The 19794-nt window shown below is 35.6% G+C and overlaps 2 protein-coding genes across 5 annotated transcripts in view; one reads left to right on the forward strand and one right to left on the reverse strand.

The window, feature by feature from the left end:
- Window positions 1-19794, reverse strand: part of PARG (poly(ADP-ribose) glycohydrolase) — a 116305-nt gene that overhangs the window by 23373 nt on the left and 73138 nt on the right. For all 4 annotated transcript variants that reach the window (XM_082609959.1, XM_082609960.1, XM_082609958.1 and 1 more), the window contains 3 exons: window positions 19731-19791; window positions 13425-13500; window positions 7751-7898 (listed from right to left, as the gene is read on the reverse strand). In XM_082609959.1, the coding sequence (XP_082466085.1) occupies window positions 7751-7898; window positions 13425-13500; window positions 19731-19791 (285 nt within the window). The remainder of the gene's footprint in view (window positions 1-7750; window positions 7899-13424; window positions 13501-19730; window positions 19792-19794) is intronic.
- Window positions 15227-15798, forward strand: LOC309798678 (EEF1A lysine methyltransferase 2-like; the record flags this gene model as incomplete). Its single annotated transcript, XM_082611186.1, has 1 exon — window positions 15227-15798. A coding segment is annotated over one exon (360 nt), but the record flags the coding sequence as incomplete, so codon positions are not given.

Here is a 19794-nt window from a genome sequence, read left to right on the forward strand (position 1 = left end):
TTAAATTGCAATCTGCAAATCAATTATATTTCTACACAGTATCAACGAGAAGTCAAAAATTGAAATTTTAAAACTACATTTACAATAACAAAAATATGAAATACTTAGAGGTAAGTCTGAGAAAATGTAAAAGAAGTATACAATAAAAAGTATGTAATATGACTGACAGAAATTAAATAAGACCTAAATAAACATAAAGATAGCTCATTCATGTGTCAAAGACTAAATATTGTTAAGAAGTCAAGTTTTCCCATGGCCAATAGGCACACGAAAAGATGCTCAACATTGCTAATTATAAGAGAAATGCAAATCAAAACTACAATGAGGTACCACCTCACAATGGTCAGAATGGCCATCATTAAAACGTCTACAAATAACAAATGCTGGAGAGGGTGTGGAAAAAAGGAAACCCTCTAACACTGTTGGTGGGAATGTAAACTGGTGCAGCCACTATGGAGAACAGTATGGAAGTTCCTCAAAAAAATAAAAATAGAGTTGCCATATGATCTAGCAATCCCACTCCTGGGCATATACCCAGACAAAACTATAATTCAAAACGATGTATGCACCTCTATGTTCATAGCAGCACTATTTACAATAGCCAAGACATGGAAACAACCAAAATGTCCATTGACAGATGAATGTGGTATGTATATATAGTCCATTTATATATAATGGACTATTACTCAGCCATCAAAAAGAATGATGTAATGCCATTTGCAGCAACATGGATGGACCTAGAGATTATCATACTAAGTGAAGTAAGTCAGAGAAAGACAAATACTGTATGATATCACATATATGTGGAATCTAAAATATGACACAAATGAACATTATCTACAAAACAGAAACAGACTCTATGGAGAACAGACTGTAGTTGTCAAGGGTAAGGGAGGGTAGGAGGGGGAAGGAATGGGAGTTTGGGTTTAGCAGAGGCAAACTATTATATGTAGGATGGATAAACAACAAGGTCCTATTGTATAGCACAGGGAATTATATTCAATATCCTCTGACAAACCATAATGGAAAAGAATATGAAAATATGTGTGTGTGTGTGTGTGTATAACTGAGTCACTTTGCTGTACAGAAGAAATTAATACAACATTGTAAATCAACTATACTTCAATACAATTGTTTAAAAAAGTCATCTTCCCAAATTGATCTATAGATTCAAAACAATCTTAATTAAAATTCAGCAAGCCTTTTTGTAGATATTGACAAACTTATTCTAAAATTCAACAAACAACTCTGAAGAAGAACAAAGTTAGAGGACTCACTCTGCCTGATTTCAAGAATTATTATAAAGCTACAGTAATCAAACCAGAAAGAACCAAAAAAACCAAAACCCAAATTAATAAATTGGACTTCAAAATTAGAAACTTGTGTTTTTCAAAAGTCATTGTTAAGATAATGAAAAGACATACTTCATATGTCTGATAAAAGACTTACCTAAAATATATAAAGCACTTCCAAACTCAAGAATAAAAAAACAACCCAATTAAAACACAGGCAAAAAGATGGCTTCATGAGCATAGCCATATGTCAAAACTTACCTAATTGCACACTTTCAATATATACGGTTTGTTGTATGTCAATTATACCTCAATAATCTGATTCCTTCACTAGACTGACAGCTTCTCAAGGGCAGGGATTATATATTATTAACATGTGTGCCTACATTAGCATCTTGTAATGCAAAAATATAGAAGCAGTTGAGTAAGTACTTGCTGCATAAACATAATTAAGGACCGAAACAGGAAGAACACTGAGGTTAAAATAATGAGAGATACTTAATACAGAAATACTTAATCTGGACTAAGTATTATATAATTGACATATTAAAAAATTCATTTACAAAGACAGTGTGGCATGGCAAAAAGAGCACCACACTGAGATTAAGAGTCACGAGGAACCCAAAGTGAATCCTTAAGTAACCAAATCTCATTGGACTTCATCTCAACGTCTAAAAATTAGGCTTGTCAATAATTCTTATATTGTTTACCTCATAGAATAGCTTGGAAAACCAAATAAGACGAGTTTAAAATCCTTCAATACCATACACAGGTTGGTATTGGTGTCATCAGATTTAACTTTGTAAGGGAGTAGAGAAACCAAAGATATATGACTATTTATGTGGGGTTTAAAAGACATGTGGTCTACTGGCCTGACTGGGAATAAAGACAGCCGGGAATAATCCTGTTCTTTTGCTTTTTGCCTTGCAGTGAACAAGCCTCATTTTCCCTGTTTATTATTATTATTAATAATAATAACAATAATAACGCCTACTCTGATCCCTTAATTATGAAAATAAACACCTCTTCTGTCTTTTGAAAAGTGGTTGAAAGATATAAAATATCAATGATCAACTTCTATTTCAAATTAGGATGTTTTTTGTCTTCTTTCCTAACAGAAACAAGGTTAGGTTTATTTCCTTCAGGTTTGGGAAATCAAAAATGCACATACAATGTGGGAACAGATGTATGTGTATGACTGATTCACTTTGTTATAAAGCAGAAACTAATAAAAAAAAATGCACATACAGATGCGTTTGCTTTAAAATTAAATCTTGAGTTTTCTAAGTAAACATCTTTCAAAATTATGTTGTTCTGAAAAACAAATGCCGTTAGCTTGCTTTAAATTTAAATTTACTGATAAACTTTTCTGAAAATGCAAAGGTGAACAGTGATAACAGCAAAGAAGAGACAGAAGACAATGACCGTTGTGATAGCTCTCTCTAGGGATATAGCCTCAAGGCTTCATACTCAAAGACAAGCCTTCACCTAAGTTAAAAACTTTTAAGGAACCCATTTAAATCTTTTCAAGAGCTCATTACAACCTTATGAGTTCTTAGGCTTTATAGTAGTAAGAAAAATTCTTATTTTCTTTTACTAGTAATGAAAGTTTATGATGAACACAGCAAAAAATATTTGGAGATTAAAGAAATTCTACTTACTAATGGGTTATGCCCTTAGAAAGAAGATTTATACAAAAACCATCTACCCCACTTTTATTAGTATCATTAAAACAGTGGTGATTATGCAGCAGAAAAAAACACTCTGGCCTTTCATTCCCATGATTAATAAAAATTAAGAAAAGCCAAACTCCAACTTTATTTGGATCTTTCCCAATGAGCTGGTGTCAGTTAGTAAGCACTGGGCTGTTTTTGTAGTGATGGGCACCTCTAGTGTTGTTAACTCCATGAAAAATACCAGTACTATAAGCAATGGTGTCTGCTTTTGTCTTTTCTATCAGTTCTGCTGACACTCACAAAAGATTTAAGGACCTGTGGTGTTTGGGACGATTTGATTCACTAGAGGGCAGGTTTTATATTAAATGTGTCAACATTCTGCTCAGTAAGTTTCATGTCTAGGCATCTGCTTTATGTTCTCACCACACAGAAACAACAAAATAATCTCCCAGCACCACAATAACACCTTTTAGTATTGAAGCTTTTACTGGACGTTGTGAAGGAACACGAGAGAGGGGAAAAAGGGGGAAGATTGGAGCTTTAATTCTTTTCCTCAATCTATACTTACTGAAAGATTTTAACTCATGACTGCTCCAGGGAGGATCACAGCAAGTAGAGGGATAGCACTGTTTGGATAAAAGTATTTGCCTGTTTGCATGACCTGTTTCATATTCATTTAAAAGTCTGATACCAACCAGATGCCCCACAATGATGATAAATTTAATTTATTTCCAATTTCTCAAACTCTTCTACAGATTCAGGCAGCACAGCCACAGCCATTAGCTCACTGAGCCTGGGTGAATCATTGAAGGAATGGAATTGATCAGGCAGATAGACTGCAGTGCATAGTTAAGAGTCTCCTAAGAAGGGTGATGGCAGAAATCCAACATCAAATAGATGATGAAATGGCCATTTCCATTAAGGAAACATCACATCACAGATATTAATTAGGAGGCACTATAATAGAGTTAAGTGGATATGGGGGAAAATGCTGAGTTAAAAGTCACCCCGGGTGTCCTTAGCCTGAGGTAATTACAGGTGTGAAGGTGAGTCATGGATCTGCAATTTTCCATCTATTTTACAATGGCTGCAGGTAAGTTAGAGACCAGATATAACTCCAAAGTGATGATGCTTTTTTAGATTGGGGACAAACTATGCTTAAAAAAGAAAAAAAGTCTAATGTTTTCCTTTTACTATTCCCAAGGAAATTACATTCTTTATTTACAGAAACATTAATGGGAGATGACAAGGGACTACTTCCCTAGTACAACAGAAGTGAAGCAAATGAAACAAATTAGCTTTGAGTTAAAATGCCCTGCATTCTACCAACTTTTTTATTTCAAGAATGTAAATTCATCCTAAAAAATTGATGGGATATTTTGTTCTCAGTCTTCTTCAAATCTAGCTTAACTGCTAAAAATTAAAACTCATTTAAAGTATTATTTGATACACCCAAATGCTGGAGACGGTCACATTCCAGAACTTCAGTGCTCTCTAAAACAGTCTGAGATCAATACTCAAAGTATTCATTTGCCCAACAGTGGATTTATGACAGTTTAATTTTTTTGTTCTGTAATTCCTTATACTCTTTTCTCCCCTAACAACTTCTAACTACACCCTTCTTATCTGCATACATAATAAACAACAAATGCAGATAGACAACCAATATGTGAGTTGAGACAATGCTGAGAATAAAAGGGTTTTATCTTTCTATTTCAGTACAGTTTGGATCACAACCTCAGAATTCTGGATGAAATACTTCAGGTTATTAACTTCAAAGAGCTGCAGTTCTATCAAAGAAGAAATTCCTTTGCTGAAGTTCTAAACTTCCTACATAAACTCAAACAACAATTTTTATTTTTTGTCTTATCTCACCAAAACAGCAGAATCAAAAGGATATTATAAGAAATAATACAGGATTATCTAAAAGATGTGGAATAACTCCTTGAAAGCCCTTTTATCCACAAGCACTTATAAAAGATACGGACACATCAACAAAAACAATGGAGTAAAAATCTCAGAGCACTCTTTCCTCCATAAAAATAATGAGAACACTGGCAAAACTTTTAAGAATCATCTTTTTCTGAACTGTGGGAATTAACCAAAGGCTTGCAGCAGTCTGAGGAGTGTTTATTAAAGAAAAATTGGCTAAATATTGGTAAACACAGTGAATTGTATAGTGTTTTTTAACTTGCCCTGTTCCTATTCCACTTTCCCAAGCTCCGTCGTAGCCTTAGAAACCAACAGCCTGTAATCAAAACAGCCTGGTTGCCACCAGAGGGGGCAGAGAAGGGTTGAAGCTCCTTCAAAGCCCCATTCTCAGAGAACTGTAATCATCTGACCTGTCTGGTAGTTAGTTCCCTGGAAGACCTCACTCACAAGGCTGTCTTTATTTGACCAGACTTGGACTTTGTCCAGGGTGAAAAGCCTAATTCCCAGGGGTGTTTGTTGAAAACAATTATAGTCAATTGTTTAACAGTGTAGCTGCCTGAGGCATTAGATTACAGTTGGGGTAAATAGGCTAACCAAAAAGCTTCAGAGGAAAAGCTAAGGAATGAGAGGTACTTACGGGACTTTGAAAAGTTCTAAGTATCCTTGGGAATCTAGACGTCTACACACATGCCCATAGCTGTACACAGGCTCAAGAAAGACCTGAGAAGGTCCTAACCTCTCCCCTCACTCTGATCTTGAGGCTCTGTGTAAGCAGGAAGGAAGTGTCAACTGCCTGGTGGAGTGTTGAAGGTAAGCCCCAACATATAGTCAGAGCCCTTTGGCAAAGACTGACTTACTGACTCTAGGCATTTAAGAAAATCTCTGTCCAATCATTAGGTAACTACTAATCTAACCAAGCAGAGACTTTAGTGGCTACACATGAAAAAGAATACAGTCTTCACAGAACTAGATTAGGAAAGTCACTAAACAAACAGCAACAAAAACATACACTGGGAAAAGGAGAAAATCTGATTTCAAGAGTTGCCCCATTTAAAATGTCCAGTTTTCAACAAAAAAAATTGAGACATGCAAAGAAACGAGAAAGTAGGGTCCATACTCAGGGAAAAAAAGTATTCATTAGTAACTGACCCACCCTGAGGAACCCAGATGTTGGACTTACTAAACAGAAACTTTAAGTCAGCTGTTTTACATCCATTAAAAAAAATTAAAGCAAATTATATCTAAAGAACTAAATGAAAATGTGAGAATAATGCCTCACAAATAGAGAATCTCAATAGAGATAAAAATTATTTTTAAAAAGAATCAAATAGAAATTCTATAGTTGAAAAGCATAATAACTGGAATAAAAATTTCACTGAGGGGATTAAAAAGCAGATTAGAGCAGATAGAAGAATCAGTGAACCTAACGATAGGTCAGTGGAAATTATCCAGTCTGAGAAACAAAAAGAATGAAGAAAAATGAACAGAGCTTCAGAGACCAATGGACATCACCAAATGTACCAACACATGCATAACAGGAGTCTCAGAAGGAGAGAAGAGAAAGGGACAGAAAGAATACTTGAAGAAATAATGGCCAAAAATTTACCAAATGTATCTAAACATTCAAGACATTCAATGAACCCAAACAGGATAAAGTTAAAGAGATCCACACCTATACACATCATAAACAGTTGAAAGACAAAGAGGGAATCCTGAAAGCAAAACATAAGGGACAAAATTTAGATGTTCTCCTGAAGGTTGCCTACAAATGTATCTGAGATGTGTGGTCTCAGAGTCTTAATTCTGTCATGTACCTCTTCGGACATAAATTAGTTGAGTTATACATTTGATAAAACTAACAGAGGATGGTTTTCATCCCATTGTAATCTTTGAAAATAACAATCAACCAAATTCTCCTACACTTAGCCTGTTAGTCTCCTATACTAATCTCAAAGTGGCAACAGATTCAAAGGGGAAATAAGAAATCCTCCTTTGCAGAAAGAAAAAAACATCAGCAATTGATGGTTGATTACGGCTTTTACATGGGAATGTTTTGTTTTGTTTTGTTGGGTATGTTCTTTTAGGTACCTGAATAAAAGGCTTAACTTCCCTACAGTGGCTGATTAAGAGTTTCTTAAGAGTTATGAGTTAATCATCAATTTTTTGGGGGTAGCTTATACACAAGAAAATACTGTGACATAGTGATATTGCAATCTAAAGAAACTTAAGGGAAAATAAATGTAAGTCTTGATTAATAGGCCTAACATATAAATCTGACTATGTTTCCTTCTCTCCTCCTCCCATAATAACTTAAATCAAAGAGAGGCACTAAGATAATCACACTTTTTCTCTTAGGATTAGAAATTAGAATAAACATAAGGCTACTGATTTATTTCCCTTCTATAAAGCTCACTGTTTTACTGACTCTCTCCAAACACTGTAACTGTTTTTTATACTTACATAGTGTGTTCATGCTGAAGTACAACAAATCACTTTGGAAATATAATGGAAGAATAATAATAGGATACATGCTCAAAGACATATCACTATCTTCTTTTTAAGGACACCATATCATAAAATTTCAAACTGGAGAGTAGTTTAATCATTTTTTACCCTTGTTCCTCAGATAAAGATACCAAGAAAGAAAAAGTGGGGATAAAATGTCTTACTCAAGATTATGAAAATGAAACTGTAACAATTTAATAAGAACAAGTATAAATTAATGAATTAAAACATTGGGACTAATGCCCACGGTAGAGAAAAGCTACTATCTGAGTGGCCTCTCGTCTTCATGATAGATCATCACAGATGGGGAACACTACCCCATTGTTCAGACTTCTCAAAACTAACCTGTGATGATAAGACATTCATTGTGATCCAGCACCTCAGTGAAGAGCCGTGAAACAATCAACTCAGGGTTGATTAAAAAGCGGATTTCTTCTTGTACAAGTCCTGCACTGGTTACACCACCTCCAACAAAACGGTTTGCAAAATCCACCTATTTGGGAAAATGTGGCATGTTAAATGACAATTTAAAATACCTACATATATAATAAAGAAGTATACTCCCTCTGAGCTCTCATCTTCCTTTCCTTTCCCACATACATCAATCCCCAAATTAGTAATCTTCCCAGGGAGAACAGACTGTGGTTGACTGCACCCTTTCCACCTCACTGCAGTTAACATCTCTGAATATTTCTTTGGATTCCAAAATGTTAGAAGGAACATGGAAAAGAGAGCTTTTAGGCAAAAGCCTCAATGTAATTATATGGACTCTTGTTTATAAACCTTACCTGTGCTCCAAGGGCCACAAATCAAGGGAGGGTTTTATCTGGAAAGGTTTCAAGATCACTTCTCCACCACTCTCTACTCCATTTCCATTTATGTACTTCATATGACTTTAATATAATTATACAGGCATACCTCATTTTATTGCACTTTGCTTTACTGCACTTCACAGATATTGCATTTTTTACAAATTGAATGTTAATGGCAACCCTGCATCTAGCAAGGCTATTGGTGCCATTTTTCCAATACCATTTTCTCACTTTGTGTCTCTGTGTCATATTTTGGTAATTCTTGCAATATTTCAAACCCTCGACCAGCAAAAAAAATTACAACCTGAAGGCTCAGATGATGGTTGGCATTTTTTTAGCAATAAAGTACTTTTTAATTAAGGCATGACATTTTCTTAGACATAATGCTATTTGACACTTAAAAGACTACAGTATAGTATAAACATAACTTTTATATGCACTGGGAAACCAAAAAAATTCATGTGACTTGCTTTTTTGCAATGGTCTGGAAACAAACGCATGGTATCTCCAAACTATATAGCCTGTACCTTTCTTATATAATATAGAAATCAAACACTTGTCCTTAAAGGTTTGAAAAGTTTAGGATTTAACCTTTTTGGTAACTTTTTTCTTTTGTGAAAGAATAAAGGGATGAAAATTTCTTCCTTCTAAATTCAACTGCAAACCCCAAACTGCAAAAACATTACAAACTTTAAAAAAAAAAATACACCTAAGGGGAAGAAAAATGAAGACAAAAAAATCTAGTTTAACAACATTCAATAAATTAATATTTCCAATTTAGTTTAAAACTATATGTAAGTTTTCTATGGAGTACTATGATGGTGGCATCCCCAAGCTCCTATTGATAAAGGTGAGTTACACAATCCTCAAGAGAAAGCAAACTCAACTTGCCAGAATTATTTGTTTGTCTTAAACTTACTATGCACTCCAATGTGTCCAACAGTATGCTAGGCTCTATGGAGCAATATGTAAGAAATAGTTTCTGACTTTGTCTTAGATTTTTCTATTTGGGGAGTTAGATTACACACATACACACAACTTGTGTACACATGCAGTCATACACAACCCCCTCCCACCCCCTGCCAGAATTTAGTAAGTAACTACTATTCCTACTATTTAGGAAAAACACAATCCTGTGTCTCTTCTTTACTCTCACACTACTACCACACTCTCGACACTTCTGACACCAGATGTGTGGATTTTCCACACATCAAGCAATTCTGCAATACCAGCTAGGTGTCCTACAATCCAGTTCAGTTCTGACACTGTCTACCTGGAGCTAGTGAAAAATCCCACAGGCTAAGGATTCAGTCCTACAAGACTGCCCCAGTTCAGATGACAATCTCAAGTCCCAGGTTGTCACCTGTACTTCTAGTTGACCAGCTATAAATTGGGGTTCCCATGACCCCACCCAGGGCTTGATGATTTGCTAGACCAGCTCAAAGAATTCAGGGTAACACTTACTTACATTTACTGATTTATTAAAAAGGATGTAAGAAAGGATACAGATGAACAGCCAGATGTACAGACACACAGGGCAAGGTATGTGGGAAGGGGCACAGAGCTTCCACGCCCTTTCCAAACAAGTCATCTCCCAGCACCTCCGCATGTTCACCAACCCCAAAGCTCTCCAAATCCTGTACTTCTGAAATTTTTATGGAAGCTTCATCACATTCTCATGACCGATCATTAACTGAGTCTCCAGTCCCTCCCCCCTTTCCCAGAGGATGGGAGGTGGGGCAGAAAGTTCCAAACTTCTAATCATGGCTTAGTCTTTCTGGTGACCATCCCCATCCTGAAGCTACCCAGGAGCCCACCAAGAGCTGCATCATTAGAACAAAAGACATGCCTATCACTCAGGAAATTCCAAGGGGTTTAGGAGCTCTGAGTCAGGAATTGGGGTCAAAGACCAAATATTATAACAAAAGATGCTCTTAGTGCTCTTACCACTCATGAGATTACAAGGGTTTTAGGAGCTCTGTGCCAAGAATAGGTTGTAGAGACTAATATATATATTTCCTATTATTTCACATATACTTTCAGACTATTGTCAAGTATGAGATTTCGTAAAACTTGTTTGTGATCTCTAAAGCAATTATAAGAAATGGTAATGTGAAGGCTGTTTTACAAAAGAGTAAAACAAGAATATGAATCTTTTGACACGTAAAAATATTATATGTGAAAAGAGAGAAATTAATAGAAGATAAAGTAGTCTTCTTTCACTACAGAAGAACTTAGAAAATACTGAAAAATATGACTGGACAAGTTCTTGAAATGAGTTACCAAAGTGAATCATTTGGGTTTATATTCTGGCATAATAAATCAACACTAAAACTTTAGCTTATATAGAAAAATAATTTTGGTTAAACTAGTCCACTGATTAGAAAGAGTTACCTACTACATATGAAGTCTTTATACATTGGGTGATTTATAGCTTAAATTGTTCAATTAAACAAGTATTGATGAAATATTATGCTGTGAACCATGGAATACAAAGATGAATAAGATGTGGTTCCTGGTTTCATAGCATTTACAGTCTAGATGGGAGTGAGGCACATAAGTAGAATGATAAGATGATTATTAAAGAACCTATTAGGATGTATTTGATGCTTTTCAAATAATACAATTAACTAAAATTGGCACATGGGGAGGATACGGGAGCATTACAAAAGGATGTGGCATTCAATTGAGATTTTGCTGACAATCAGGCTAAGGGAAGAGCTGCAAAAGGACACAGGAAAAACCAATGTAAAGAGCTGTATGAGGAGAGTGGTAAGCAGATTCCTCATGCCTGTCTGCAGTGTACAGTATGTGGAGAGTTAAAGTTGGTAATGAGCCGGTCTGGGGTCCAGGAAATTTTTACTTAATTCTGAGGATTCTGGGAAAGAGTCTATGAAGAAAAGGAACAAATGTATCTGTGTTTTAGGAAGATAATTCAGACTACAGTTTAAAGAATGAACTGGAAGAGTAAAAGCAGAAAGGCTGGCTAGGTAAATACTGAATAGTTTAGACAAGCACTACTAGGGCCTCAAGTAAGTCAGTGGGGAAAGAAGTGAGACTCAGCAAGGAAATAAAATGGGCAGCTCTTGAAGACTGAGAGACTGGCTAAGTATCGTGGTATTCGGAATACAAATGAGAAACAAAGAAGGCCTGAGATCAGCTAAACTTAATTGTTACTGGAACAAGATACATAACTAAATTTAAAAGATAAGCTCTATCCAATCTATGTACTACTTGGAAATGATAAATGAAATACATTCAATGTGCATGCTACTGTTCATTCTTTGAATAAAAGGCCAACATTTATTACTTAAGAGGTATGCACAGAAACAAATACACTAACTCAATATGCCTCTGAAAGCAGGGGTCTTTTAGAAAATCAGTTTCTAGTACGTAAAAAAGTTCTTAATAAAAGGCTCTCTATTGCAGGTAAGAAACCTGTTCCAGTACATGAAAACAAGCATATGAGTGCTTCCTTATTTTTAGCCATTTTCTAACTCACTTTACTTTAAAGCTACTTGTTCAGCTTACTCAGTTCTGAATTATAACTTGATGAAAAGAGAGAAATGATAACACTCCTTAGAGAGGTTTTGTTGTTGTTGCCACTCAGCATAATGTAATTTATATGCTACACAAGGAGATTTGGAGCACTGCAATACAATATTCCCTATCTCCTGGGGATACCTGGCATGGGTAGGGAGAAAAATAAACAGAAGCCTTTATGGTATTCTTTTAATCTACTGAGGTTTCACATTTCATCTATAATATATTCCAGGGAAGTGGGGAGAATCTCAACCTTGAATGTTGTTGAATAACTCCTTGCTGAACTGTACTGTAATGAAAGGTCAGCATTCCTGTGGTGCTAACCACCAGTAGCTTTGTTTATTTCATGTGTATTAAGCTTCCCAAGATGTTAATGTAGGAAACAACCTTGTCAAGATGGAAATGTGGGGGAAAAAGTGATAGTCATTCGAAACAAATTTTAGCCTTATTTCAAAATTATTGTTTTAAATAGAAGAAAAAGGACTTATTAAATATAAATATTAAAAAATTTAAGTACAGGACAAATATTAATTCAGTTATCCTAATTATTTTTGTCTATAATTTTAATCACTGGGAGGTGATTTAAAACAAAACATGGTTTGCCTCTTTGAAAATTTTAAATACAAGTATGTCTAAATAAAAGGCCATTCTAAAACAAATGTAGGCACTTAGAGCATACGTATATAATAACTAGCCAAATGCAAATCAGTCTAGTCATTTTATAATAAAAATTGTTATTCACACAAATAGTCCATTATCAGGCAACTGCTTTATTTAACTTCTGACCCTATATAAGCATTTAGTAATGATCTAAGAAAAAAATCAGCTAGTCTCAGTATAAACAAGATGGTGTACAAGCTTCTTTCAAAGAAAATTAGGATTACAATGCTCTTCTAAATAGGAACACAAAACACTAACATTTCGTCTCTGATTAGTGATTTTTTTAAAAAGATCACTATAAAGCAAAAGGAAAGCACATGTTCAGGTTAGGTGTTACAACAAGTTAAAGCTAGATACAGTGTTTTATTTGTTAACTCCTTTTTCCAAAATATTTTTTTTTACATAATGGCAGGAACACAGATTAATAACAAAGATTGACAGATGGACAAAATTACTTGCTCTAAAACAGGGAAGAGTTGGCAAGTATATTTGGCTCATGTGCCTAAAACTATTACACATGGGAGAGAGGACTTTCTTATCAATCCGTTTTAGATGTCTGCCTCCTAGACCTAAACAAAGTTGGTGACAGAAAAACATCTCAAGCTGGTCATTTTTTAGGGCAGAGCAAGAGCCTTTAAAGAAAGAGAACAAAACTGCCTGGTGACAGCTTGTCAAGACCATACCCTGGGAACTTCCCCCACTGTCAATCTACAAGCTACATCTGAACCATGAGGCCTGATGTTGTCCAGATCTTGGATTTTCTGTCAAAGGCTTTTTAAAGAGGCACACGTAAGAAACAGAGAACGTACATCGGCAGATAAAAGTATTACCAAGCCTGTCAAGGTGATCTGTTTGGTGTTTTTTCCATTCTGCTATTACGCTTCATTGCATTAAATCAGCTTAGAAGATAAATAAACAGCTTTTCATATTTCCTTTGCTGTCGGAAGCTTGACAACAGACAGTCGTCCCTTCCCCCCATGCCCTCACTGCTGTAATTCTCCTACCTGTAGCATGCCTTGACCATTTCCTTCTATGGTACCTTCGTAAGTGACATGCAATCGAGTCAGGAGTTTTTCACATCTACGATTTAAAAAGATATTTCCTTATTTATTTTTTTAATGGTAAGTATTTCACTACAGAAAAGTCTGAAAATACAGATTAAGTATAAAAGAAAAATTGACACTATTCCAAATCTCAAAAGTCAGAAACAGATGCTTATTTACTCAACATTCTTGGGATAGTCTCCCCCAATTTTTCTTATTCAAATATAAAAATACACATATTTAAATTAAAATGGGATAACATACTGTTTTAAAAATTGTTTTGCCCCTACAAAATATCAGTTTCTCCTCTTTTTTAAAACATATTTAATACAATTTTTAAAGGTTACTTTCCATTTACAGTTATTATAGAATACGGGCTACACTCCCCATGTTGTACAATACATCCTTGAGCCTATATAACACCCAACAGTGTGTACCTCCCACTGCTCCACACCCACCACCACCGGTAACCACTCGTTTGTTCCCTGTATCTGTGAGTATCCTTCTTGTTATACCCAGTAGTTTGTTGTACTTTTTAGATTCCACATGTAAGTGATATCATACAGTCTTTCTCTGACTTCTTTCACTTAGCATAATGCCCTCCCAGTCCATCCATGTTGATGTAAATGGCAAAATTTTGTTCTTCTTTTATGGCCGAGTAGTATTCCACTGTACATATATACCACATCTTCTTTATCCATTCATCTGTTGATGGACACTTAGGTTGCTTCCATATCTTGGCAACTATAAATAATGCTGCTAAGAACATTGGGGTGCATGTATCTTTTCAAATTATTTTTCAGATATATGCCCAGGAGTGGAATTACTGGGTCATATGGTAGTTCTATTTTCAGTTTTTTGAGAAACTCCATATTGTTTTCCATAGTGGCTGCACCAGTTTAAGTTTCTCCTCTTTAAAAGTTGAAAAACTTCTCAAAATATTAAAAAAAATTAAGATCTATGAAATTTTATTATTATGCTAGAGTTGGCAACCTAAGGAAAACTATAGAAAAATTTTACAAAAAAGTATATATGATTCTCAGAGGGGCTCTATTTTCACTAGTTTGGAAACCGTATATGTGTGTGGGGTGTCTTGATGAAAATACATGCTACAGAAATCTTGATCTATGTATTTTTATATTAATAAAATTGATAGGTAAGTCTAGTACCTGTAAGTCACAATTATTTTCTTTCCTTTTCATAAACCATGGTCACTGAGGTGTTTATGGGGTTCAGATAAACTACCCCCAAATTTGGCATCTTGGCATAGTGAATATTTTAAGCTGAAGAAGTTTGAGAAAATGGCAGAAGCAGAAAGGTCACTCTGACCTCCTCTCCCTCTCCCCCTTCTTACCTAAAACAAGCCATAAAACCCTCACATGAGGGACCCTACCTATACCTGGAGGAAAGGAGAATTATTATCTCTGAAGACAAAAAGATGCCAAGAATTCCAACAACCAGAACTTGCTGTTTCCCCCAGTTTACTTCAATCACCTCATACTCTTTTACATATCACATTCCTCCATGACTGTCTATTCTTCATCAAACCTAGCATAAAAGTACATAGATCTGTTTCTTTGGGTCTTCATTTCCTCATAAAGGCTCCTTATCATGCAAAACTTATATAAAATAAATTTGTATGCTTTTCTCCTGTTAATCTTTCTCAGTTTAATTTTCATACCCAGCCAGGGACCCTAAGAGGATTGAGGAGAAACTTTTTCCTGCCCTAGCGTTTACCTGCTTAAATCATATTAAAAAAACAATTCCTGGGCGTGGACGACGACGGCGGCGCTGGGGCCGCGGCGCGGTCTCGAGGGGGCAGTCCCCGAGGGGATGGCTTTGCCCCGTCTGCGCTGGGCACCCGAGAGCATTGGGATGCTGTCTATAAGAGAGAACTGCAAACTTTCCAAGAATATGGAGATACAGGAGAAATCTGGTTTGGAGAAGAGAGTATGACTCGACTAATAAGGTGGATGCAGAAACACAAGATTCCATTGGATGCTTCAGTGCTTGATATTGGAACTGGAAATGGTGTTTTCCTGGTTGAACTTGTTGGTACTATTAGTATTCATGTGTTAGAACCAAATTTAAAAATGAAATTAAGAAAAAAATCTTGCAATTGAGGATACTAGCTATCTAAATCCAAAGCAGTAAAGCAGTCGTACCACTTACCTTGAGAAGTCACATGGTACAAAAGGGAGGCTGCATGGGCTATGAGAAAGCACTAAATGAGAAGCCAGGGGACCTGAGTCCTAGTCTTGGCCCTTCTTGCTATTGTCTCAACCTTGAACAAGCCACTTTTTTTTTACGGACTTCAGTTCTTTCCTAAAGATTTTGACTAGGTGATTTCTGTTGGTTTCTTCTAGCTCAAAACTCTGGAAATCTGTATGTATAAAAGGAAGATGATTTTTTTTTACATTTCCAGTAGGACATATATCCCTTTTCTTAGGTGAGCATATGGTTTTTGAAGAGTGTTTTGCATATGGTTTGAAAAGAGCATTTTGTCCATGGAACTGAGTTTTGGTACAGGTTCTACTACTAGCTAAACCATCACTGTTAATGCCTGTAGTGTATCATTGCTCTGCCGACTGCTGTGGAGGAGGTGTAAGACTTAGGCTTCATCCTAGATGGTTTTACTTTTTCAGTTTGTAAGGTTATATACGTAACAGTGAAACTTGCTAAGTGACTACCACCTGTCAAGCCTTGTGGTAGGCACTGGCAGTATGAAAATTTAGACCTTGTGCTTGAGTTGTTCACAGTACAATAGAGGATAGACTGACATAGACATAAATAGCTAATGCTGTAGCTTGGTGTATGCAATAATAGATATACTGAGTATAGGAAAGGGAGTGATTTGGGGAAGAGGAGTAAGAAGGGTCTTAGAGGAGCTAATATCCAAGTTGGGTGGAAATTGTGTTGAGTGTGGGTAGAGTGTAAAGAGGGAGAGAATTTCAAGAAGTGGAAACATTATCTAAAGTCATGAAGGTTCTGGCCCTATAAATAATTTGGTAAATTAGAATATAAAGTGCATGTGTGAGATAGACAGAGATGAGGTTTAGATTAAAGGTAGGAGCCATATCATATGCCATGCCTAAGAGCTTAGATTTTACTCTAAGTCTATGGGGAGCCATTAAAATGTTTGAAGCAGTGAAATGTGATTAGAAAAAATTGTAATAAATTTTTTTGAAACGAGGTGCAGCATAGGTACATTAAAGTGTGCAAACCAAAAAAAAAAATTCCTTTTTATTAATAGCAGTTGATGATGACATTTTTCCTTAGATTTTTTCTCCTGATTACTTACTGAATAAAAATAAATAAATTATAATAAATGTAACAGATAGTAAACCCCTAACTTATACAGAGTGGCATGAATTTTTGGAGGGAGGGGAATTATATATTTTTAAAAACAATTATATTAAAAAAAATTTAGCTGGGAAGCACTATTTATTTATTGGGATTTGCTTTTATCCTGGTATCAATGAGTCCAAATACATTTCTGGTAAAGCTCCAGTCCAACAGACTGACCTTACTCAGAAGGTAAAATAATTCAGTACAGATTCTGTTCTAAAAGCTTCATTTGTATTAATTTATTTAATCTTCACAACATCCCTATTACTATCTCCTTTTACAGATGGGAAAATAAAGCACAAAAAGCATTTAAGTAACCTGTCCAAGACTAGTAAATGAAGCAACAAAGATTTGAACCCAGAAAGCCTAAGGTAATGGCTTAAGCTCCTAACCAGTAAGCTATGCTTTTAGAAAAATTACTTTCTAAATCTCTTGGAGAAAGTTAGTACCATAAGTTTGATTTTTTTAACTTCCCTTTTTTGCAGAATCCTACTTCCTAGCTATTTTATTCCAAGGGAGACTACCTGTGAGGATACTATTGAAAAGATAAAGAAGCATGATCCAGAAGTCTCATCTGCTGTCAACTATTCTCTGTGACTGTAGTTGTCGCCTTATAGTACACTTCTCAAAATTATGAAATTGCTAGAAACAATTTTTTTTAAAATAAGCATCCTCCAACTTCCTAATAGGTTTCCCCTTCTGGCCCCAGCAAATTCTTCATACCACTACCCCAGGAATCAAAGACAGATTATTCTGGTTCTCTGTGATTAACTAAGCCTGGCTAAGGTATTTATTGATAGTCACAGGGTTAACTATAATGCCAGAATCTTGAAACTCAGAAAAGCCTCTAACTTCCTGGCATCCATTTAGTCCTTTACTCTTGGAAATACCAACAATCCTCATCTCTTCTTCATCCTCTCTCTTTAAATGAACACATATTTCTGGTTCTGTGGAATCTGGGAGATGGACTTTAATTGCATTCTGCAACTCACTTAAGAAGCAGCTAAAACATAAAAGAGATCAATGAAATAAAAAAAAAAGTATGAAAAATTTCAAGTTAAATTCTGCCTATCTAGGTTAAGGGGAATATCTTGATCTTATTTAAAGAGCAAAATTATCTTACTGACACAGCAGCCTCACCAATCTCTGCATTTTGACCTATCCCTTCTCTCCCAGATGGTGTACAAATACGTGTCCTTTCACATTAGTGCCAAATGAATGCCAGATGCAGAGTAGAGATCCTGAGCTGAATTAAAAACAATCCCTCTGAATTATCTATAAAATCTACACAAAAGCAACATGAACAAAAACATCTGTGTTCCTATTAGAGACTAATAGAAGAGCTAAGAAAAGCAGCCTTCTGTACTCTAGTCTGGGCAGATAACATAGCAGATTGTTACTTTAGTTCTAGGCACCATATTTTAAGAGGGACCAATGGCCTAGGGTACATCAACAGCAGAGTTAAAGGGTTTACAATCCATATTATATGTGAAACAGAAGAAATGAGTAGTTTAGTATGGACCTGTGTGTATACTGTTAGAGGTGGGGGTGGATCAAGAAAACATTAAAATACATGAAGGAGGGTCAAATGTTAAAGAAAATTAGTTTTATTTATTGTAGTTCCAGAAGGAAGAACGAGGAATGGGATTTGGCGGGGTGAGGAGATTTTTGGAAGACAGACTTTTTTTAGTAAATGAAAGCATTAGACAATAACACAAGCAGCCAACAGTGGGATAGACTGCGGCCAAACAGTGAATTTCCCATCACCAGGGCTGCCTAGTCTCCATCTGTTATAGGTATTACAGAGCTGATTACTTTTAGTAGGCAGTTGGACCAGATGACTTCCTGGGGTCCCTTTAATTTCTAATATGCCATGATTCTGAAATGCTGTACATGTTTCTCTTCCTTTCTGACTCAATTTTGTTCTTGTTTTTGTCTTTCTTTTGGTTGCTTAACCTTTTATCCACTTCCCTCTGTTAATAATCATCTCAGCCATGGAGTCAGCCTCTTAAAGTAAGTTTGTTTTTCTTTCACCTCACAAATAAACATCTTTGATGGATGAAAACACAGGAAAGCCATCTAAGCATAGTGCTTTCTCAAGTTAATTCCTTTAAGAGTGAGTCCCTTTCATCACTAATTCTAAACAAAACAATTACAAACTATGATAAAAATTATTAGAAAGTGAAAATGAAGAGGCACTGATTAACATGAATGCACACCCAAAATATGCATTTAGCATGTTTAATCATGTCCTCACATGCACTGAAAAAGTAGATACATTCTTCTCTAAGTGCTTTGGGGATTTGTTCCAGGTTAGAAAATGTGTTGACTATTTCAAGGCACTAAATGAACTTACATATCTGAATAAACTCAGATTGCTTATTATTCTCCTCAGTATTTGCAGGTAAATAAGAAAAAACCCTAGTAAATTAGCAACTTCCACAAAATTGCCAATAGTACATGTTGACAGCCAAACTTCAAAACTCTTGTCACTCAAACAAATACTAAGTAATTACGATTTACATTTTAGTTTAGTTAAAAAGAAACTTCCTAATCTTGTCCTCCAGAAAGCAAAGCAATAAAATACAAACATTAACCATAAAACCAAGGGTAAGGAGGAACATTAAATATTGGTGTTTAATGTTAGTGTCTTCAACACAGAAAATTCCTAAATTCTTAATAGGACTTTGTTTCAGAAGACAAAACTAAGGCAAAAGAGTAGAAGTGAAAGGGTTGCAGACTGATTCAAAAGGCATGACCTTTTTAACAATGAGAGCTATCAATTGATCATTTTAAGAAACTCCCTGGGCAATTAGGAGGTTGGGAAACCATCTTTTCAGGGGCTGTAAAATACAATCATCTCATGGTAAAAGAGTCCTTCTAATTCTAAGATTCCAGGATTATTTACATTATTATTACCTTTCCCACTCTGGAAAATCTTCAAGACTCTGCCTTGTAAATGTCACCAACCCAGTAGGTTCTA

Source organism: Mesoplodon mirus (genome assembly GCF_964341445.2).
Source record: "Mesoplodon mirus genome assembly, chromosome: 2".
Taxonomy (NCBI): domain Eukaryota; kingdom Metazoa; phylum Chordata; class Mammalia; order Artiodactyla; family Ziphiidae; genus Mesoplodon; species Mesoplodon mirus.